The 24337-nt window shown below is 35.6% G+C and overlaps 1 protein-coding gene across 2 annotated transcripts in view; it reads left to right on the top strand.

The window, feature by feature from the left end:
• LOC148942964 (UBX domain-containing protein 4-like) overlaps positions 1-24337 on the top strand; it is a 91463-nt gene that overhangs the window by 30741 nt on the left and 36385 nt on the right. For both annotated transcript variants that reach the window (XM_089102065.1, XM_089102064.1), the window contains exons 3-6: positions 2148-2288; positions 4408-4538; positions 17776-18207; positions 21016-21185. In XM_089102065.1, the coding sequence (XP_088958191.1) occupies positions 2148-2288; positions 4408-4538; positions 17776-18207; positions 21016-21185 (874 nt within the window). The remainder of the gene's footprint in view (positions 1-2147; positions 2289-4407; positions 4539-17775; positions 18208-21015; positions 21186-24337) is intronic.

The raw sequence follows: 24337 nt of genomic DNA, 5'->3' as shown, positions 1-24337 counted from the left end.
AATTTAATGTTAAACTGGCGGATTTTAGGGAGTCAAGGAGCCGTAAGAAGCAACTTTAAAACTCAAAACGGACAGAAATTATTCCGTATGTCGAGGGGTTGCCCTCTCCTCAATACCTTGCTCTTCACGCTAAAGTTTTTAGCACCTTTAAAAAAGCTTCCTATTCTAATTTAAATTAAACGGCTCTTCAGGAGTCGTTCTTAACAAATCGGGATAAACACTCAAAATTTTGTGCAAAAGGCAAGGTATTGAGGAAGGGGGGGGGGGGCCGCAACCCTTTCATATGTGGAATAATTTCTGCTCGTTTTTAGTTTTAATGTTGGACCTTACTTTCAGCCGAAAAAAAATTGTTTTTTTTATTTAATTCCTGATCGTTTTTCAAAAATGTCGGTAAGTTTGGCTCACCATCAATGGAAAATTCCTCCCTGGAAAGTTCCTCCCATGTAAAATACATCACCCCCGTAAAATTCCTTCCGGGCAAGTCTATCCTCGCTGAAAATCCCCTCTCTCTGTAAAACTTCTCGCAGAAGATTCAGCCTGAAAAATTCTCCTTAGTATATTTTCATTTGAAAAAGACTAAGTTCTAATGTTTTTTTTTATCACTCCGGAAACCCCCCTTCCGTGGAAGTTATTTCCCGGAAATCCAAAAACGAAGAAAATTTTCCCCGGAACAAATCAAAGTGCAAAACTGAGTAGGCAAAGAGAAAATAAGACAAATAAAAAGGATTTCGCATAAGAATTCTTTCCAATTCCCCCAGTATAAAATTTCCCCTGGAAAGTTCACCCCGAAAATTTCCATCGACACGGATAATTAACCACATGGAAATCCACCCCAGGCACAAAGTTTCCCTCTCCCCCTCCTGAAAAATGTCTGTATACTTTCTAATAACAAATATTATGGGTAAACAATGGGCAAATTTTATAACTTAAAGACTTATCCCCAGGATTGGGGCGGATCATGTTATCTCCAAAGGCATAGTTTTGGGGCTTTTCAGCTATGCTGAAGAAAATGGCTATCTCAAAATTGTTGGGGCGATTTTGGAGAAGAACAGGGTTGTGGGAGGGCGGGGGGCTAGTTGTTCTCTGTTCGAATGAGCCCTTTCCCAATGTTCTAGGACCGTTGTTTCGAAACGATCATCCCTGGGATATTTTAACCAACCCAAAGCACAAAATCCCCCTCCCCCTAAAATGTCTGTGTACTGCCCAACAACCAACATCGGGAGAAGGCTGCACTTAGCCCTCTCCCGATGTTCTAGGACCATTGTCTTGATGTGATCACCCTTGAAGAAAAATGGATCCATGATCTTTCTTCAGATTGGAGCTTGAACTGTTTTTGCAGATAGGAGCTTGAAACCCCTACGGCGGGGTTCTCTGATACGCTGAATCTGATGATACGTGATTTTCATTCAGATTCTTTGACTTTTAATTTGATGTTTCCCCCCCTTTTCCGAAAATCAGGCAAGTTTTCTCAGGTTTGTAACCTTTTATGGAGCCTTAATGAATATTGAATATTTGGAATCAGCATAATAAGCCGATTCTTTTGACATATTTATTGATATAAAAATTCGGTTTTTTAAGGTTTCGGTTACTAATGAGCCATGTCGCTTCTTACTTACAGTTCGTTACCACGAACTGTTTGAAATGCGAATTTTGACCACAAAATTGTCCACAATGCTGTTTTGATTTTGTATCGTCAGCTAATTGTTTATTGTGAATTTCACAAGCCAAGAAGTAATCTTTGGGTAACAAGCAATGTTTGGAAAATTTCAATTTGGAAAATTGAAGCAACTCTGTTCATGAAACACTGAAATTAACTATCAAGATTTTTTGAAAATATTTTGGAAAAATTTTTGGAAAATTTCAATTTGGAAAATTGAAGCAGCTCTGTTTATGAAACACTGAAATTAACTATCAAGATTTTTGGGAAATTTTTTGGAAAATTTAATTTGGAAAATTGAAGCAACTCTCTTTATGAAACAGTGAAATTAACTATCAAGATCATGGAATAATTGACAGCGTGTCAATTCTGTTCAGTTTTTCTTAGTTTTCTAAGTTATAGAGTTTTTCTTAGTTTTCTAAGGTTTTTATTTACACCATATTTTTTTTTAAGTTGAAAAAAACTATTGAATATTTTAGTATTTTTTTAGGTAAAGATGGTGACACCAAGACTGAAGAATTTACTTTGCTTCTCAATTCAGAAGAGATGACGAGGATTTTAGACTTGGAGAATTTTGTCAAAATTCAACTTACCTTAGACACGCCCGAATGCAGCCAGTTTTCTCAGATTTGTATCCTTTTACGAAATACATAATTTTTTTTTTCAAATATGAAAGATAATTTGGTTTAGCCTAATTCAATATAATTCAATGTATAATTTATATATGAATCCAATTTCCTAATTCTTAAGCAGTAAACCTGAACATCTAAATAAATATTCATAATATTAATCAATAACTAAACCATGGCAGTCAAAAACGAACAGAAATTTATTTTAAGGAACTTTTTCCGATAGAGGATTTTTTCAAAGAAAATTAAAGAACCATTTTAAAACCTAAGCCAAGCAGAAATAAATTTGGATATTAAATTTCAAAAGTAATAATAACGTAATAATATCTATAAAACATAAAAGTTAAATATGAGCTTTCAAAAGTAAAAAAGTTGTAAAACATCAAAATAGTATTTAACTTAGGAATTAAAGGCTAGCAATGCTTGAAGTTTAAGAACGTCAGAATGTTCCAAGAACGTCAAAATAACAGCTTTTTGACCCAAGGTAGGGCAAAAAAGCTGGAGTAAAACTTGGATTTAGTAAGTTTTTTGTTTTGTTTGTTTCAAAAATGAAGTTTTTTTTTTTTTTTCAAAAATAGGCTATAATATTGAAAAAATACAAAATCATTTTCTAATGCATATTTTAACTTCTTCTTCTTTTCTTTCTTTTATCCAGCGGTATTTGGTCCTCCTTTCTGCGTTTCCTCTTCTTTTTAGTTTTCTTAATAATAGGTTGGTGATACTTCACATGATGGATAAAACCGATTATTGTTTCCTTTTCGTACTCCTGAAAGAAAAAAAAAAATCAATCCTGTTTCTTTCTTCTTTTTTTTTTTATCTAAGAGTCCTTGCTTATTTGTAGTCTAATTTGTCCCTTCACTTTACTACCTAATTATTCCTTCACTTTACTACTTATCTATCTTACCTCTTACTCGACGTTCCATAGCTTTCCACTTTTATAATTCCTCACATACATAATTTTTTCTCTCCTAGTACATTTTATCTTCCTTTTTCCTAAACACTTTTTTTTCATTCATACGATTCTTCATCCATTGAAACTGAAGTTTTAATTATCAAAACTGAAGTTTTTAGGACAGTATTACATTTTGTCAGTGTTGCCATGTTTTATGGTAAGAATCGATAAGGAAAACTGGTTAGTTGAATTCTAAAACTCTTTTCGTTCGTAAAAATCCAGTGCTTAACGAGCCGTTGATTCCAACGACATCTCTACTTTAAAAGGAGAGCTACACCTTCTCAAAATGTTTAGTATTATGTGTTTTTGGCTGCTTACAATTATGCATTTGTCGGCGGATTGATCATAATGTAAGCGAAAAGTTTGCGTGAAGTTGTTGCTGTGCGGCAAATTTATTCTTTTGATAAAACCATTTGCAGCGATGATGGTGATTGTTTTTATGTGGAAGGCGTCATAACATCGAACCGTCAGGAGCACTAGCGTCAGGAGCATTACAAAATCCGTCATAACATCGACAAAAAAAATCTGTCAGAACCTCGAACCGTCATAACATCGAAAATTTTAAAACTTTATTTTTTTGGGGTCTAGGGGGGGGGGAAAGGTACCTAGGTTAGGTTACGTATTTAATACATGCTATGCTTTACCCCTACCCCCCCCCCCCCTGATGTGCAAATAAATGACCGAAATTTGTTTCTAAACTATTATATACTTATTACTATTTTATATACTTATAAATTTCTTTTAGATGCTATGGCGGTTCGAGGTTCTGACGGTTCGATGTTCTGACGTTTCGTGTTTGTGACGGTTCGCCGAAATGGTAGCACCCCATTTATATTTTTTTTTCTATTTTTTTTTTAAATTTCTGTTTCTTTTTGTTTCAGTTTATCTGTTTATGTAAATATTTAAATTGGCTGCAGAAAATAAAAATTACTAGTCTTTGATTCAATTTAGTCTTGAACTAACAGCACCGTTTAATGTAAATTTGCTGGTGGATAGCTCGTAATGCGACCAAAAAGGACGTGTTTTGTGTGAAACAGTATTTGTGGGAACAAAAACAAATTAATATTTTTTTCCCCAAACATTGACAATGATGATAAATACCGTTTTTTTCTTTTTTTTGCATTTTTCAGTTCTTGTGTTTAAATTATTCTTAACTCCTCATGCCCTAGATCCAGTAATATTAGTGCCTTCAATATATTTTATTGATCAACAAGGAAGCCCTGTTGAAGTCATTGGTGGAAACATTGGACTAGAACAGTTAAGAGATCGAATTTTGAAGCTTATCTCAAAACCCAAAGAAGTAAGTATCAGTTAGTAAGATAGAGTGTGTTACTCCAAAGAAACCCGTTTATAGGAATACCTTTTACTAATATATATCATTTCTCCAAACATGTAAAACCAACTAATAAGCCCGGCTTGCTCAGATGGCTGAGTGTTAGACTCACATTCTTGGGGTTCTGGGTTTTTGCCTTAATTTAGGCCTTTTTCCTTATGTAAAATTTTGAGAATATATGCCTTGTTGGTAAAGGCTTATGTTACGGTAAAGGTTTTTTTGATTTTTGTACCAACAGGGTACATATCCATGGGCGTAGGCAGCATTAGGCAGTATATTGTCAAGGGGGGGGCAGTCGATAGTGGGATGGTGTTTTATCAACTGTTTTTTCCAAACCATCTGCTTTTTCAGCCATATTTAATGTAAATTTGAAGGTATAGGGGGGAGCAACTGCCCCCTGCCCCCCCCCCCTCCCTACGCCCATGTACATATCTACCCTGTTTTTTCTCACAGCTGAGGGATCGATTTGATACTTTGTGGGGCGCTTGTGTTGGGGGTGGGGGATCAAAGTGATTACAAATTACGTCTAAGGAAAAGAATAAGGTATTAAGCTTTGTTTTTCAGGTAAAAGTTTGAATGTTGCTCCTTACTTTAAGTTGGAAACTGTTTTTTTAATTTAGTTTTTGACCGTTTTACAAGTCATGCAAGGAAATTCCCCTCCTCTTTCTTAAAATTCCTACTTAAATTTCTCCTAGGGCACTTTTAATTTCCGTTTGAATTAGCCCTCTCCAAGTCTCCAAGGACCATTAATTGTTAGCAAAATTAGTTTTTTAGAGTTTTGGTTACTATTGGGCCGAGTCAGTCCTTAATTACACATTTTGTTACCACGAACTGTTTGGCAAACTGAGATTAATTAAAATATTCCTGTCTTAACCAATGAAAAAGACTATGTCAATCAAAACCAACAGAAATGAATTAAAAAAAACTTTTTCCACAGAAAAGTAAAGAGCTACATTATACCAAAGGTGAGCAGAAATAAATTCGGATAGTTTTTCAAGCGTAAAAATACTATAGATCAATAGATAAGCGGAACTTAAACTGAACAGAAATTACAATAAATAATCAAGTCGAACTCAAAACGTGCGGAAACTACCACAAAAAAGAGTATGTCACCTACCATGCACAAAATTCATTTTAAGGGTTCGCTTTTTTACTTTAATAAATGCAAAAAAATTACTGAAAAAAAAAAATGAATTTGGATTGACAGTTTAAAATACATATAGCCTACTTATATTTATTCCTTAAAGTCTTAATAATTTTTCATTTATTAAAGTTTAAAAAGTGAAAATATTTGAAATGTATTTTGTATGCAGTAATGTGCAAATTATGTTTTTATGGCTTAAGGGCTGTCAGCCCTACTCATGTTAATTTTTGCTCGTTTTGGGTTTGATTCGGTTGTTATTTTAATTTCTGTTTGTTTTAGGTTCCGCTTATTTATTTTTTGGGATTTGGGGTAGTTTTACGCTTGAAAGATCATTTGACTTTATTTCTCCTCATTTTGGTTTAATGGAGCTCTTTACTTTTCTTTGAAAAAATTATTTTGAGGAAAAAGTTTTAAATTACTATCCGTCAGTTTTATATTTACATAGTCTTTGTCACAGAAAAAGAAAATAATCTTTGATACGTTTTTTTTTTTTGTGTGTTAGAATCTATAGTTTATCTTGCTATTTGTATGTTTAACAACATATACCCTTTTGAAAATCTGGACACAAGTAGTAGTGTTTAATTTGGTTTTATGTCTCCCCAAGTTGAAAAACCAAAGCTTAATATCATTACCAAAAATTCTGTCTGTGCTATTTGACAACTTGGATGCAATTACACTCTTGATTTATTTAAATTGTAAGAGCAGAAGTATTAATAGTAGTAGCCCTGAAAGTTTCAACTTAATATCCCCAGTCATTCATTATATTTTGCTGAGGTTTCTTATTGGCAACCATCCACAAAGTGCCTTTTGATTTAGTTTAGAACACAATGGGCGACCGTAATCGTAGTAGTAATAGTAATAAAAGTATACACATAGTGCATTCTGGCTAGTTCGAAATCCGCCACAACTTATCCTGAAAGGTCTCACTTAATGATGTAAGCCGCTCTCGAGATATTACTGTCACCCTTTTGACAATCTACATGCTCATAGTTCGTTTTGATTTAGTTCAACATCACCCTAAATATTTCTTGAAAGCTTCACCTTAATACCTTTAGCTTGCGTAGCAGCAATAGTTGTAGTAGCAGTAGTATTATTTGTAGCAGTATGCACATAGCACGTTTTCTTCACTATCCCCTTGAACACGCTAAAAGTTTCAACTTAATACCATAAACTGTTCCTGAAGCATTGTTCACACGTCCTCTTGACAACCTGTATGGGTATAGTTTGTTCTGATTCTGTTCAATATGGTTTCAATACTCCCCAAATTTGTCGCCTTAATACCCTTAGCTCTAGTATCAGTAGTAATAGCAGTACCAGTTATAATAGTAGCAACAGTAGTAGTAGGAGCAGTAGAATCGATAGTAGACCCTTAGATTTAGTAGTAATAGTAGTTCACCTTCCCCCCTCAATATTCCCTGGAAAATTCATCTGCTTACCCTTATTCATAGTTGTAATCCTTGTCGCTTTAGTAGAGTTAGTAGTATTAATAGTAGTAGCACTAGTACTAGTAGCAGCAGTATTATTAACATATTGCCTTTTGTTCACTCGAACATCCCTCTTATCAATTCCTGGAACTTTAAGCTTAATACAATTAGCCGTTGCTATGACATTGCCGATATTTCCTTTTGAAAACCTGAATATTCATATACTTCCTAGAATTTCCACTACCTAGTAGTGGTAGTGCTAGTAGTAATAGCATTAGTAGTAGTGGCAGTAGTATCAGTATCAACGTGCAAATATTGCGTTTTTGGTCAATTGATTATCTCCCTTATCGATTCCTGAATGTTCCAAATTAATAAACATTCCTGAGTTACGTTCTTTTGACAAGCTATATGCCCATAACATGTTTTGATTTAGTTCAACACTCCCCTCAACATTCTCTTAAAGGTTCACCTGAATGCCCTTCGTTTTTTGCCGTGATCTAGTACCCTATTCTAGTAATCAATTTCGTTGTTTTATGCAGTTATATGTAAACACGAATTTCACCTCCTCAAAATCAACCTCGACCTAAAAATCATATTTGTGGAATAGCTAGATGAACAAACTTTGCAACCATCAGCACCTTTTTCTGAGTCGGATAGTCAAGAATCATTTCTTTTGCAATTTGTTCAAGGTTAGGCCCTTTTTCACGCGTTTCCTGGACTGTATAATCTATGTAAACAATGGACGAATTACCTAACTTACAGCCCTTGTCCTGAGGGCTGTGGTAGGGTTGATATCCATGAAGAAATAATTACCGGACCTTTCATCAGTGCTGAACAAAATAGCTTTCTCATAATTTTCATTGGATGTGTTTTAGGAAATGATGGGCATGGTGGAGGGGTCTTGCCTCCAGTCACTTTTGACTTTGGAAATGGGCACTATAACTTACGATTTCCAATCAAATGAGCAATGTCCGAATTTTATACGACCACCCATACCACAAAACCTTATGTAACATGATATAGGATCTTTAGACTATTTTGAACGAATTGGCTATCTCACTATTTTGATTAGATGTGTTTGGGGGGGGGGGAGGGTGTCGGGGAAAGATGGGGGCAAGCTGCCCTACTATCACTTTTGATACTTAAAAGGGAACTAGAACTTTCAATTTCCAATCAAATGAGCATCTTCTAAAGTTTATACAACCATCCCGTCCCTTAAAACCTTATGTGCCCATGGGGCCTACTCTATTACCCTTTCCCCCAAGATCTAGGGGGGGGGGTCAACCCCTAAGACCCTGTTATAAGATCTTTGGACTATTTGGAACGAAATGGCTATCTTAAAATTTGTATTGGATGCATTTGGGGAAAAGGAGACGTGGGGGTGGCCAGTTGTCGTTTGACCACTATTGACTCTTAGAAAGGGAGCTAGAACTTCTGATTTCCAATCAAATGAGCCTCCTCCGAAGTTTATTTGACCACCCCTTTCCATGAAAATCTTATATGTTAATAATGGGCAACTAGCATACCTTATGCCCTCGCCATGAGGGCTGCTGGGGGCTGTCATTCCTAAAGATATAATTACTGGCCCTTGTAACTATACTGAACAAAATGGATATCTTAAAGAAAATTTTGGATTTTTTAGGGAAATGATGGGCGTGGGAGAGGGGCTGATTGCCCATCATTCACTTTTGATTCTTAAAAAGGGCACTAGAACTTTCAACTCACAATCGAATGAGCTCCTTTCGAAGTTTCTACGACAACTCCTTCTACACGAAGTGCCTTTGTATAAAAAAAAAATAATACTACATTATGTCCTCATCGCTGTTTATCAAACAGTTCGTGGTAACGAACTGTAAGTAAGGAGCGACCCGGCTCAATAGTAACCAAAACTAAAAACCGTAATTTTGATATCAATAGATCTCACTATCTCACTGTTTTGATTAGATGTTTTTGGGGGGAAGGGTGTCGGGGAAGGATGGGGGCAAGCTGCCCTACTATCACTTTTGATACTTAAAAGGGAACTAGAACTTTCAATTTCCAATCAAATGAGCATCTTCTAAAGTTTATTTTTAGATAGCCATTTTGTTCAGCATTGTCGGAAATCTAATAACTATGTCTTTGAGGATGACTTAATCCCCCACAGTTCCCGGGGGAAGGGCTGGAAGTTGTGAACTTTGCCCAATGTTTACATATTGTATTGGTAAATGCAAAGTATACAGACGTTTCAGGAGGGATTTTTTTCTGGTGGGGGGGGGGAGGATCGTTCCCGGGCGGATGGTTCCGGGGGGGCAGTGACTTTTTTAGGCATTGGGCGCCGGATTTCTTAGCATTATTTAAAACAAGACCAGAAATAAAATTTAGAAAACGAGTTTTTTCAACTGAAATTAAGGAGCAACATTAAAACTTAAAACAAACAGAAATGATAACGTATATGAAGGGGGTCCCCCCTAGTCAATACCTCGCCCTTTACGCTAAAGTTTTTTTTTAGTACTTTCAAAAGCGCTATCTATTCTAATTAACCAGGCTTTGTGATTCAGGGGTTTGTGATTCGAACAAAATTTGAACTTTAGCGGAAAGAGCGAGGTATTGACTAGGGGTAAATTCCCTAATATACGTAATAAATACATACAAATATTGAAGTTCGTTACGTAAGTTAATTCGTAAGTTACGTCATAAAAAAAATTCGAGAAAGCCATTTAGCCAAAACATTAAAACTAATATGCAAATTTCATTCTAATTATTCATGTATGGTGAGCCAAAATTAAAATGCATTAATTCAAAAACGTTCAGAAATTAAATAAAAAAGTTTTTTTAACTGAAAGTAAGGAGCGACATTAAAAATAAAAACTAACAGAAATTATTCCATATATGAAAGGGGCTGTCCCCTCCTTAACGCCTCGCTCTTTACGCTAAAGTTTGACTCTGTCACACAACTTTATTTAAAAAAAAATAAAAAACTTTAGCGTGAAGAGCGAGGCGTTGAGGAGGGGACAGCCCCTTTCGTATACGGAATACAGCAGCTATTCATCATGAGCTTTGTGCCGTGTACGGACCAAAAGTTATGAGTGAAGGAGTTGTCCTTGAATGGGTGCGTTTATTTAAAAGTGGACGAGAAAACGTTCATGATGAAGAGAGGAGTGGTAGACCATCCTTGGTGACTGACGAACTCGTTCAGACAGTTGATGCAAAAGTTCGTGAAAATCGACGTTTCACAATGGCGGAGTTGTCTACTGATTTTCCAGAGATTTCTAAGACTCCTTTGTACAAGATAGTGACAGCAAGATTGGGTTACCGTAAGTTCTGTGCATGATGGGTGCCCAAAATTCTTACCGACCACCACAAAACTCAAAGAATGGCCTCTGCATTAGACTTTCTGTCACGTTATGAGGACGAAGGAGAACCATTGTTAAACAGAATCGTGACCGGTGACGAAACCTGGATTAAGTACGTGAACCCTGAGACAAAAGAACAGTCAAAGATGTGGGCACATTCAGATTCACCTACCAAACCAAAAAAAGACCGGCAAGATTTTTCTGCCAGAAAACTGATGGCAACGGTGTTTTGGGATGCCAAAGGGGTGTTGTTGGTTGAATTCATGGAACGTAGGACGACTATTAATCAAGACGTGTGCTGTGAAACACTAAAAACATTACGACGGGCTATACAGAACAAACGCCGTGGTATGCTGACTTCTGGTATCGTTTTTTTCCACGATAACGCCCGTCCTCACTCTGCTCGCAGAACAACAGCCCTTCTTGAGTCCTTCAAGTGGGATGTTTTCAACCATCCACCTTACAGCCCAGATCTGGCGCCAAGCGATTATCACCTCTTCATGCATAGGAAGAAATGGCTCGGGTCCCAGCGGTTTAATGACAACGAAGAGCTCAAAGATGCCGTCAAAGGCTGGCTCAAGGCACAAGCAGCTGATTTTTATGCAGAAGCAATTTCAAAGCTTGTGAAGAGATACGATAAGTGCCTCAATCGTTATGGAGACTATGTCGAAAAATAGTGCAAAGATGTAGTTGTAGTTTAGTTATTGTGGTAGTTTGAAATGTGTGCTGCAATAGAAAATCCCGCCAAATGTGAAGTGCGTGCTGTTATAAGTTTTTGTACAGCCAAAGGATACTCGGCAGCAGCTATTCATCGTGAGCTTTGTGCCGTGTACGGACCAAAAGTTATGAGTGAAGGAGTTGTCCGTGAATGGGTACGTTTATTTAAAAGTGGACGAGAAAACGTTCATGATGAAGAGAGGAGTGGTAGACCATCCTTGGTGACTAACGAACTCGTTCAGACAGTTGATGCAAAAGTTCGTGAAAATTGACGTTTCACAATGGCGGAGTTGTCTACTGATTTTCCACAGATTTCTAAGACTCTTTTGTACGAGATAGTGACAGCAAGATTGGGTTACAGTAAGTTCTGTGCACGATGGGTGCCCAAAATTCTTACCGACCACCACAAAACTCAAAGAATGGCCTCTGCATTAGACTTTCTGTCACGTCATGAGGACGAAGGAGAACCATTGTTAAACAGAATCGTGACCGGTGACGAAACCTGGATTAAGTACGTGAACCCTGAGACAAAAGAACAGTCAAAGATGTGGGCACATTCAGATTCGCCTACCAAACCAAAAAAAGCCCGGCAAGATTTTTCTGCGAGAAAACTGATGGCAACGGTGTTTTGGGATGCCAAAGGGTTGCTGTTGGTTGAATTCATGGAACGTGGGACGACCATTAATCAAGACGTGTACTGTGAAACACTAATAACATTACGACGGGTTATACAGAGCAAACGCCATGGTATACTGACTTGTGGTGTTATTTTTTTCCACGATAACGACCGTCATCACTCTGCTCGCAGAACAACAGCCCTTCTTAGGTCCTTCAAGTGGGAAATTTTGAACCTTCCACCTGACAGCCCCGATCTGTTACCAAGCGATTCTCACCTCTTCATGCATATGAAGAAATGGCTCGGTTCCCAGCGGTTTGATGACGACGAAGAACTCAAAGATGCGGTCACAGGCTGGCTCAAGGCACAAGCGGCTGATTTTTATGCAGAAGCAATTTCAAAGCTTGTGAAGAGATACGATAAGTGCCTCAATCGTTATGGAGACTATGTCGAAAAATAGTGCAAAGATGTAGTTGTAAGATGTATATATTAAAATATTTTTACTTAACTTGGTGTATTTTTTTCAATCAACCGGAGGTTAGTTTCTGAATTGCCCTCGTATAATAAAAGCGCAGTCACTTTTATCCGTAACCATCTGTATAAATCAAAATGAAAATAGGACCCGGTGTTTTATTGTTATATCCATTATTTTGACGATTTTGGGTTTGGGCTACAGTTTTTTCAAAAGGAAATATCGACAGAGGGCTGATCAAATTCGAAGCCCTTTACCGCGTTGGTCAAAGGCAAAGCCTGACACTACTGTCATCGTCGGATAATAATAACTAATATACTTCTAAGGAATTTTTCTCATATATAAAGAATAGTACATACTCCACAATCGTTATGTGTGGCAGGTATCTTGAAGATGAGAATTGAACTTTTGTGTTCAGATTTAAATATTAATCTATACCATATGCATTAGGTCTAATCCTCAGTTCTTTGGGTACTTGTTTATTAGAGATACAAAAAACTTATTTATTATATCATGGAATCAATAGCAGCTGTGATTTAATTCAAAATTATAGTATCCTCTGCAAATATTATAAAATTTAGGAAGATAAGATTAACAGATCGTGTATGTAATGTGGTGGCCCAGTGGGTTTGACTTTAGCTTGGTAATTACAGGACCCATATATCAAGCATGGCTAAAGCAACACACTACAGGGACGCAAGGACCTTTGTAGTGTAGAAGTTGTCGATAATCCGGTACAGCTCATGTTTTATATCAAGATGTCAGGGCCACAATCGATAACTAAGCAGCGACCAAGAACAGCATATCATGGTAGGAGAAGTAGCTGCAACCCAGTGCATGGTCCAAAGTAATCAAAATTTTAAAACACTTTTAGAGAAAAAGCCTGTTAAATGAGAAAGATTTTGCTTAAAGATTGTTCAAGGATGAGAACTATCATACAAGTTGTCTAAAAATAAAAGTTTGTTACGAAATTAAACTTCCGAAAATTTTTAAAAATAGCTTGAGACTCCCATAAAAGGACTGTGGATCGAAATAAAATGACAATATTGGAACTACAATGGTAAAAAAAAACTCCTACGTGGAGATTATGAGCCTTCAGTCTTGAAAAAAAGGAAATTAATTTTTTTATATGGGTAGCATTGATGAATCTTCTTTTATTTTCTGCCAAGGATATCACACTACCGCTGCCTAGCGATGCAACACCTTGCTCTTCACGCTTCAGTTTTTTAGTATTTCATAAAAGCTTCTTATTGTTCTGATTAATTATGTTTCAGGAGTCGTTCTTAAAGAATTAGGACAAAAAATCAAACTTTGGCGCACAGAGTGAGGTATTAAGGAGGGGAAAATCCCCTCATGTACGTAATAATTTCTGTTTGTTTAAAGTTTTGATGTTACTCCCTACTTTCAATTAAAAAAACTTCTTTTGTTTTACATTTAATTTCTAATCGTTTTTAAATAATGCCCAGAAATCCGGATCCCCCTTCATGGAAAATTCCTTCCCAACATGGAAAGTTCTTCTCACGGAAAATACCCCCCCCCCCCGCTATGAAAATTCCCCAGACAATTCCATTCTAGATGAAAATTCACTGTTCAAAATTTCTTGTGGATGGTTCTGGGTGAAAAATTTTATCAGCGCACTTTTATTTGTAGATTATTTCTGATTTTTTTTTTTTCATTTTTGGAAAATAATATTTTTTATAAAATTATGCCAAGAATTCCCTCCTCCGTGAAAAGTTTGATGTGATCCCCACTGAAAAAAATCTCTTTTTTCTGGTAAAAAAATGAAAAATTCCGTATTTTTGCAGATGGCAACTTAAAACTTCTACATAGGGTTCACTGATACGTTGATTCTGATGATTGATTTTCACTTGATTTCTTGATTTTCAGGGGGTGTTTCCCTCATTTTTGGAGAATCCAGCAAATTTTCTCAGGCTCGTAGCTTTTGATTGGTAACACTTGATGAATATTGTATATTCGGAATCAGCGTAATAATCCTGTTCTTTCGATGCATCTATTGATATCAAAATTATGTTTTTTAGAGTGTCGGCTATTAATATGCCGCATCACTCCTTAAGTTCTTTAACACGAAACTGTTTGACTATACAGTGTAATGATGGTGTCATTAGTGTAGTGATGTCATTATAACTTCCGTCATCACTAAGCTTTTACTGTCATTTGTAACCAACTTTGTTACTTTCTAATTTGTTGAATTAATTTGTTACTTTTTAGTTTGTTAAATTGTTACATTTTAATTTGCTAAAAGAATTGAACTTTTAACGTCTTTACTGAACCAACTAACTTTACTAATCATGCTACCCAGATAAGTTAGATAAGAGTCACTTGATTAATCTTTTCCAAAATCACTACAAAAATGAGGATTTATTTGGAATTTAGCATATCATGACATTGCCTGATTTTCGAAAAAGGGTGGAAGTCCGTTGATTTTGAATTGAAATTATCAAGTATTTTGCAGTAGGTTGCATCAAGACATGGCTAATTGTAGATAGAAAGAGAAAAGCCAAGAAAGATAAGAACCATAAGATAAGACCACAGATAAGAACATAAGACCATAAGATAAGAATCATATAATAAGATAAGACCACAGATAACAACCAAAGAACCCCGAGTTGAGGAATGATGGAGATCTTCGATGCATGAAAAAAAAAATCAAGAAATGGAAAAAAATTGAAGACAAAAGATATTCTAATGTAGAAAGAATTCAAAAAGTCATAGTCCTCAATCTGGCTGCAGTCCTGTTTGTAGTTTACATACACTAGGTGTTGTTATGGTTGGTGAGTGTTCTATGGCTCTAGTGTTCTATGGCGAGTGTTGGTATGGTTATGTTTATGTTGTATCGCTCCTATGTTCTTTCTTCCAGCTTTTCTCCGGCATTTTGTCCTTCATTAGGGTCTGTCATTATAGTTTGCTCCTCCACTTCTGTGTTTCCCTGTCTCTATCCCTGAGCTGCTGTCTTTGCTCCTTCTTTTGTGTGTTGCTTTGTTCTCAATCTCCTGTGTTTTTTTCTGTTTTCGTTCCTGTTTCATGAATTTGTTTATCTTTTCATAGTATGATTAGGCTATGTCAGTGAATAAAGTCCTACAATAAGTATATAAATAAGACCTAGAATTACTATTAAAGAATAAATGAATCCAAACCGAACAAAAATTACAGTAAATGCTCGCATCTAACATAAAGAAAACTTATACTGATATAGATGGTAATACAATTCGACGTTGCAAGCAGCAATGTCCAAATGAATTGCCTTTTCTTGCTAGTCCTTTTTTCGGGGAAATGAAGGCTCATAAACATGTTGTTTTCAAGAGTCAGAGACACACGAACGAGATTCTTCTCGAAAAATTAGGAAAAAAATGCAGACGGAATTGTAATAACGAAATTTTAATTGTGAATTATCTTGCATGCTGAAACTGATGATGTAATTTTTCTTAACATCATTTGACTTTTAGGGGGTGTTTCCCCCCATTTTCGAAAATCAGGCAAATTTTTTCTGGCTCGTAGCCTTTGATAAGTGACATTAAAGTTAATGAGTTTTACATATTTGGAATCAGCATAGAAACCCAATTATTTTCATGATGAAGGTATGGAAGGTATAGGGGTAATCAAAAGGGGGGCGGCACTTATTTAGTCTGGGCTGGGCGTCACCTATGGTATTTACGCCACGTACAAGATATTTCTAGAGAAATTGTTTGAAGAGAATGCCATTTGCGCGTTTGAACTCGAATGTGAAACAGCAATCTAAACCAAAAAATGTTGGGTATGTGGTGAAAACAAAGCTAAAATGGATGGCTCGTGATTCATGGACGAGAAATGATAATTTACCAAAAATCGAACTTACCAAATTTATCGACTTTACCAAAAATCTGGGGGGAGGGGACGAAAAAGCAGGACATCCTTAAATGGGATGGGAAGAGGTCGTAAAAAAGATTTATACGAGGTAGGAATTAAATTTCTTGAGGGAGGCATGCCCTTAATGAAGTGGGTTAGTCCTATACGTATCTTTGCTGGTCCCAGGCGGCTTGGTGCTGTTATGGGACGTTGTTGCTATATGACGTTTGTTCATATTGCTAGATGTTGAGGAAGGAAGATGTTTTCCTTAGGGTAACTTTAGTTTCACTCACTTTTGAATTTTTGGGTAAAGTACAAGAATGTAATTAACTCTTCAACCCTTTTCCAGAGGAAAATATCCTTCTTCCTGTTTTGAATCAGGCACACCCGTGGTCTCTATAGTGGTTACTATATACACTATACAATAGTAAAATACGTGGAGTAATACGCACACGAAAAACAAAGAGAGAGAGAGAAACGAATAACTTGTAGTCGAAAGAACCTGATAATTACCTTAATTAGCACTTTTGGGGGAAATATAAAGTCCAATGTTTAATCTGTTTTGTTCCGTTGTTGAGATGGCAGTTAAAACACTTAACACAAAATATAAAAAAGAGGGTTGTGACTGTGTTTACTGCCCAGTGACACGTCTTCTGACTAGGAGAGTGCTAGGATATATGCAATTTAAGCCCACTTGGTAACGGTAACCACAGATAGGTATGATCAAGAGGACTATTCTTCTGTGGTTTAGAGTAGACACCGCCGCACAACGTCAATTTCTGTTAGAGAATGCGAGTTAGTCAGGTATGACAAGCTGCATCAGCATCCTAGCCCGATTCTTTTACATATAAACATGCATATTAATCAGCATCTGTGAGATACAGATGAATGGCAGCTCCAGTCGTATCTTGAAGGTTTGGCTTCCCATTTTCTGTAAAGTCTCCTTTTGAAAGCTTCTGCTGATTTTGAAGACACGGTTTCTTTACTTAAACAGTTTCAATCATTGACGACTCTTTGGCTAAAAAAGCTTGTCTGATTCTTCAGTTAACTCTGGGCTTATGAAGCTTCTTAGAGTGACCTCGTGTTTGTCTTTCTTTGAGTAATTGAATAAAGAGCTTATTTTGGGGTTGGTCAACATATTTATATATTAGTAGCATGTCACTGCGCTTGCGTCGGAAGGTCAAATAGGAGTTTTAGGACAAATAGCCTCACTATATAGTCGAACCAAAGAAACCATTGAGATTAGAAAATATTATTCAAGGACCTGGCTTTGAACAGAGGTGCTGGTGAATTCAATTTATGATAATTTGCTTCAGTCCAATAAAGTAAGTTTCTTTTCTCTCAATATCAATGACCGTTGTTAATTTGATAATGAACTTTCACATAAAAATCAAGTCAATGATTGGGAAGCTAGGAAGTCAAAGATTTGCATCTGTAACTGCTTTGGAGAAAATAAGAGCGTTCAAAAGTGTAACTAATTTTTTGTTTTGTATGAATGTCAATGTTCTTGATGTATTATTTTAGTTTATATGCTGAAGATGGCCACTGTTTATGTGACCGAAATATCCAGATAATTTATTGGTGTTTCACTTTAAACTAAAAGAATTTTTCTATCTTAAATTGTTATTTACACGAAATTATAATTCTATATCTTAGGATATCGAAAGTGCAAGTCCGTCCGAGGTACCTGCTGAGTCTCTTGAATCTACACCAGGAACAAGCAATGAAACGAGTGATAATCAAATGGCAACTCAGGATTTAAACTCATCGCTTAAAGATGCTGACACGGCTTATACTATAAAGGGCCGCCATGAGTCAGAAGAAGAACCACAGATAAAGAAAGCTAAAGAAAGTAGCAATGCCCAGGATGTAAAGAAGGAAACAAGAGGTAGTGATATAGCTGTTAAAACTGATAATGAAAGTGCAAACTCAAGTAACGAAACCGCAGCAGCTCCTGATGTAGCTGGCGATGTAACATCAGAAAGGGGTACCAGTGTCTCTGACAGTCCAAGTCTTGAAGAGAGAGTTGAGAAAGCCAGACAACTGGCTGAAGTAATTAGACTTAAGAAAGAAAGGGAAGAAAAAGAAGTATGTATTGATTTTTGTCTTATTAGTACTATTTAATACCATACTCATATCGGCACACAAGACACCAGAAATTTTAGGGAAAATAAAGGTGGAATTCCGCATAAATGTCTAACCTGGATGAGTTCATGACATTAATAAAGGTTGATTTTTAATATTCTCTCGACTTTATGCTTGGAGCAAATTCGTTAAGACCCCCCTCCCCTTTACAAAGGTTTAAGTGTACATATTTATGGGAAAATCCTTTCAGCTTCAGAAAATGAAAGGGCAATCGCTAGAATCAATGAATGACATTGATGTTGAAGCTAAAATTATTTTTATTAAACATTTGATTTGTTTTTCTTTTTTATAGTATTTGTTTTTTGTAGCCTGTCAGGTCTATGGACTGTGGCATCTTAAAATATTATGTGGCAGAATCATTATTACCAAAAATTTTCTTTATATTATTATTACTTGTTTGTTTGATAATCCATCATATTAACTTCTAAAATTCTTTTACTTTTAGCTGTGTCGTTTTTGATTAAAATGATTTACCGTCTTCGGTCAAAACCACAGTTAGGAAAAAAAAAAATTGTTTAATTGTTTTCACAAGCCCACAATGCCAAACTTATTCTCTTGACACAAAAGCACAGATACACACAAAAAGAAAAAGAATGCCACTTTAGCACAAAAATTATTTGAAATTTAAATTTAAAATTGGAACAACAACAGTGTCTGTAAATTAAATTCACAGAAAAAAAAATAAAGAAAGAAAGAAATAGAAAAAAAAACTAAATAGATTTCAAAACCCAAGTATAATAAAAAAATCACAGTGGTTAATGATGAAAATGAATCTGTAGTGAAAAAAAAGTGTGTAGGGATGTTTTAATTGTTGTCTTATACTAGTTAATTTTTTTTTTTTTTCATATTGTTTTTTTTCTAGTTTGGCATGGTTTTCGGTCATTTATATTCTATGTGTGCGTATGTTTGTGGGTCCGTACATCATGTATATATTATGTGCACATCATATTCTATGTACTTGTGGATATGTTTACATCTTTACAACATGTACAAATCATATGCACATCTTATTTTGTGTGTATATATGTACATAATTTTTGTAGTTCATGAGTACATCATATTCTGTTTGGGTGTGTATGTACATTATGTACACATTATGTGTACATAATGTTCTATGTACGTTACTTGAAGCATTAATGATATCTTAAAACGCGCAAATACCACATTTCCCTCCTTAGAATCCTTAAAAAAGGTAAGTGTACTAAATCCCATTATTTGAGAATTTTCCTTTCATTTGTACGTTCTATCCTTGAGTACGTTTGTTCTGTTTGGCATCCTGGTATCTCCAATGAATTGTTAGAAAAAATAGAGGCACTAAAAAAAGTGCCTAAGAATTATTTTCAATGAGAGTAAATTCCCTTATATCACCCTTTTTTGGAGAGCCAATCTGGTCACCCTCACGGAAAGGAGAACAAAATTTCCTTGCGCTTCGTCACAACGGCCTCCATCACCCCCTGACGAATTACCTTTTCGCTAGTCAATTCTTCCCCCCTTTGACCTCGCATCATTCGTTCTGCTTCAGCAAAAATCCCCCTTCTTATCCCAGTAAAATTGTCTCCTCCCCCTCCCCTTTTCTTTATCTTACAATTGTTTAATGTTTATTTTGCAAATGTATTACAAATTTTAATTAAGTTGTGTTTTGTAGCTTTTTTATGCAAGACTAAATTGTCAGGTGTGTGTTTCTGTTTTAATTTAATTTATTCTTTTTTTTAATTCTATGCGTTTTTTAATGTTTTGACTTTTTTTTATGTTTTAGCAATTGCTCTTTAACAACCCTTTTGACATTTTGAACAAAAATTGCCAGGCTTATATTTACTAGTTTTTTGTACTTTTTGACTCTAAATCTGAATTCGGCCCACTTTGGGTTTGTGATGGACATTTTTCATGAATAAAATATTGTTTTACGTGTGTACATCTTCTCAAACTTCTTTGCTTTTAAAGATGTAGGATTTTCTTGATAATACAGGATTATACCAGGTGACTAACTTTCGCTTAAAGTAAGAAATTAAAGTAAAAAAATTTTCATCATTAAACTCATCTCAGATTTTCTAAGATTTGTTTAGATTGTTTTAAAATTCTAAACTTTTTGGGGCAATATAATAGTTTCGTGTGTATTACCGCCTGCAATCGGTAAAATAAATTAGCAAAACTGATTAGCTAGATTTGACAATGAAATTCGTCAATAAAAAACTTGAGCTATGGATTCCTAAAGACAACTACACCCTCAAATGAAAGGTAGACCTATTTAAGACAACTGCACCCTCAAATGAAAGGTAGACCTATTTATGCTGTTTGATGCCATGTGATTTTAGTCTATTTTTCTCATGATTTTTCATTTACATTTCTGTTCTTAATAAGGCGCCTACTGCGACCAAAGTCTGGAAAACTGTATGTGGTTGTACTTTCAATAACAATTAAATTCCTGATATTCTGTAATTTTTGAAAATACAGGTATATGTTTGTGTAAGTTTTCTTTCAGATTTCATTTTTTCTGTTTTACTGTTCTTTTACTGCTTACTTTTACTGTTCTCTTAATGGTCAACTATTTCTGGTACATTTTTTTCCTTGTTGTTTTCCGAATGAACAAAACCGCGAAATGAGGTTAAGAGGGGTTTTAGGAGCTTATAGTCAAACGTTATAGTATTGATATCCTAAAATTTCGTGATATACGGTATTTTTATAATTACAAACTGTGTTTTTCGTGTTATTTTTACATCTGGATAACTTTTAATCGAACGTTTTATCCCACAGAAAGAAAAGCGGCTTGAAATTGAGAGACGAGAAACTTTAAAGAATATACAAAAATTTAAACGAGAACAAGAAGAGAAAGAAATGAGAGAATTAGCTGAACAGAGGAAGAAAGAAAAAGAAGCTGATAGACTTGCAAGGGAGAAAGTAAAGAAGCAAATTGAACAGGATAGGTAATAAACTTGTGCTATTATTTGTCTTGGCGCTCCAGACCTGAAATCCTGAGGTCAAGGGGTTCGAATCCTGGTTTCTCTGGTTATTTGGTTAGAACGGGGTCAGTGGTGTGACCCTGTAAGCTCAGCCAGAGTCGACCCAGCTCTAAATGACTACCTGGAAAAATTTGTGGGGAAAACACGGGAAGTGTCGGGTGACATTCCCCCTAACCACGCATGGCACTCCCGGCCGAAGGTATCGAATTAGGAGATCGGTACCTGCGCAACGTAGACCCTTGGTCAGCGTGCGGAAAAGCTTTTTTTTATTATCTGTGCTATCGCAGACAGCCACGCGATGTTGCTATGTAAATTCTGCTACATATGTCTGATTGGAAGTGAAATTTTTTAAACATGTGAAGAAATATATGGAAAAAAAATAATCCTTGGAATGCCTACATTAAAAAAAGATAACTTTACTGTCTGTTTCTACCAGTGCAGAAACTCGAAGCATTGATTAAATTTGTACTTAATTACAATTTAAATTCTATTGTTGTTGTTGTTGTTGTTGATTATTAACGTCTCCTCTAGTAACCAGTTTCTGTTGATACTATCTTCTTTGTTCCACACTTTTCTATGTTTCTTGATGGGATAATCTGAAACAAACACCATTTTTTGTTTCTTCTCATTTTTCCAAATTATTTGAGACAACATTATCGTATCACTTTGAATACCATTATCTGCAATTTTTTTTTCTAAACAAACAATAATACAGAAAGAACACACACTACAATCATTATACAGCTATCAATGATTTTCCAGTCTACCCTCTTCAGTAGTTAAACCCTAACCGAAACAGGTCAAATTTTTTTTTTTTTTTTTTTTTTTTTCAAACTAACATAATATCCTAGCTAAAATCATCCATTCTACCGCTCAATTTCACAAAACTCAGAAACAACATAATCATTTCCAGTCTTATAACATCATCATTGGTCCCTATCCCAACCATAAGACTAACATTGAGATTGCCTAGCTTTTCTCTTTGACATAAATTTCTCATATCCCTTCTAAGTCTCTCATAGAAACAACACTCAATTAGATAGTGGTGTACAGTTTCATTCTGAAAATTACAAGCTCTACAAACAGGGCTATCGCTTTTCCCAATCCTAAATAGTCTAGCATTAGTACTTACATGACCTGATCGAAAACGGAATAACAAACTACAATTCCTCTTATCCAGTTTACTATAAATTTTACTATCAGAGTGGTTGTGTTTTTTCTCGGCTACAAGCTGATTGTGCATTAGATACTTTAAAATTCCGAGTCTCCATTGTCTCAATCCTCCTCTGATTAATCTCAATTCCTTGTATTCATCTCCCTCTACATAGTTCAGTGGTTGTGTTGCTGCTTTTTTTGCATGTATATTAGCCATTTCGTTGCCTTGTATGCCTACATGTGCTGGTGTCCATACTAGCTGAAAATCAAATCCTTTTTGGAGCAATTGAAGAAGTGTGCACCTAAAGATTTCTTGGTTTTGGTTTGAAATGAAATTTTGTAAGCTAAGTATAGCAGCTTTTGAGTCGCTACAGATAGCAAATTTTCTATTTTCTTAGTCCTTTATTGTGGTCTTTTGGCTTAAAGCTAGTGCTATCTCTATGGTTTTAATTTCTGATTCGAAGAATGTTGAGTAGTGTCCTAGAGATCTGGATGCCACTAATTTCTTCTGGGGAACAACAGCTGCAGCTCCCACTCCTTTTCCTTCTATTTTGGATCCATCAGTATATATTAGACAGAAATTTTGAAATTTTTCTGTGATAAGTTTCATAAATTAAATTTTTGTGGATAATGGATTTCTTTCATTTTTTTGTATTTCTTCTATGGTACAAGGTATTTGCATCAAAAGCCATGGTGGAGTGTCTAGAGGTTTCTTATATTGTAACATTTTAGTAATAGAGAAATTCAAACCTTCTTCTCTCATCAGTGCTTCTGTTTTCTCAAATGGGTTTAAATGTTTGCTTAGTTTATTTGGGTTCATGGTGTGGAATAGTCCACGTTTGACAATATGTTTCTTGATTGGGTGATTTTTATCTGATGTCCATAGTTTGTGAAGATATTTTAGTAATAGTACATCTCTTCTTGTTGACAGTTTTTCTATACCAGATTCAATTATTAAGAAGGGAATTGGTGTGGTCTTTTTTGCTCCAAAAGCAATCCTTATAGCTGTGTTTTGTATAACTTCTAGCTTATTTAGCTGACCATCATTTGCACTTCCATATATAGTGGCCCCATATTCAATTTTTGGGAGTATATGCTTAATATAAAATTCTCTCATTACAGCTGGATTAGCTCCATACCTTCCCCCTCCCATCATTTTCATAAGATTTATATTTTTAAGGCATGAGAGTTTCAGATTTTCAATATGTTTGGCAAATCTCATCTTACTGTCCAGTATTATCCCCAGGGCTTTGTATTCTTTTACTATTTCTATATTTTCTCCATAAAATTTCAAAACAGGTGGTCTGGTATTTCTCCTCTGTGTTATAACCATGGCTTTTGCTTTGGATTGTTCAAATATTATATCTAGGGTACTTGCCCATGTTTCTATTTGGAGAAGTATTTGTTGAGCTTCTTTTTCAGCTTCCTCTAAGGTATCCTGGATAGTCCAAGTCTTGTTGTTGTCAGCAAAAATGCAAACATTACATGCATCATCTTTAACAGGAATGTCATGTTCACTTATGTTATAATAATCTGGACCAAGGACGCTTCCCTGTGGAACTCCTCTTTTAATTTGAACCTTGTTTTCTGATATTGACTTTCCAACAAGTACAGCAACTTCTCTGCCAGACATATAGTCTATTGAAAACTTCATGAGTAGGCCATGGATGTTTGCTTTTATAAGTCCATTTAATATTTGTCGGTGCACAATGTTATCAAATGCACCTTTAACATCTAGAAATAGAAGGATCATGACTTTCCTGTTATTTAACGCATAAAGTGAATCTCTCAAAATACTTAAAAGACTGTCAGTTGTGCTTCTACCTTGCCGGAATCCATTTTGAATGTCCTGAAGAATTTGTGTTTTTTCCACTGTGTAAAACCAACCTTTTTTTGACCAGTCTTTCATAGATCTTTCCTACAACTGGCAGTAATGATATAAATCGGTGATTTTCCACTAA

This window comes from Artemia sp. Qi Xiang Cuo, chromosome 16 (assembly GCF_049724085.1).
Source record: "Artemia sp. Qi Xiang Cuo chromosome 16, ASM4972408v1, whole genome shotgun sequence".
Classification (NCBI taxonomy): Eukaryota; Metazoa; Arthropoda; class Branchiopoda; order Anostraca; family Artemiidae; genus Artemia; species Artemia sp. Qi Xiang Cuo.
Note: the sequence above shows the minus strand (reverse complement) of the source record. Positions and strands in the feature narration are given on the sequence as shown.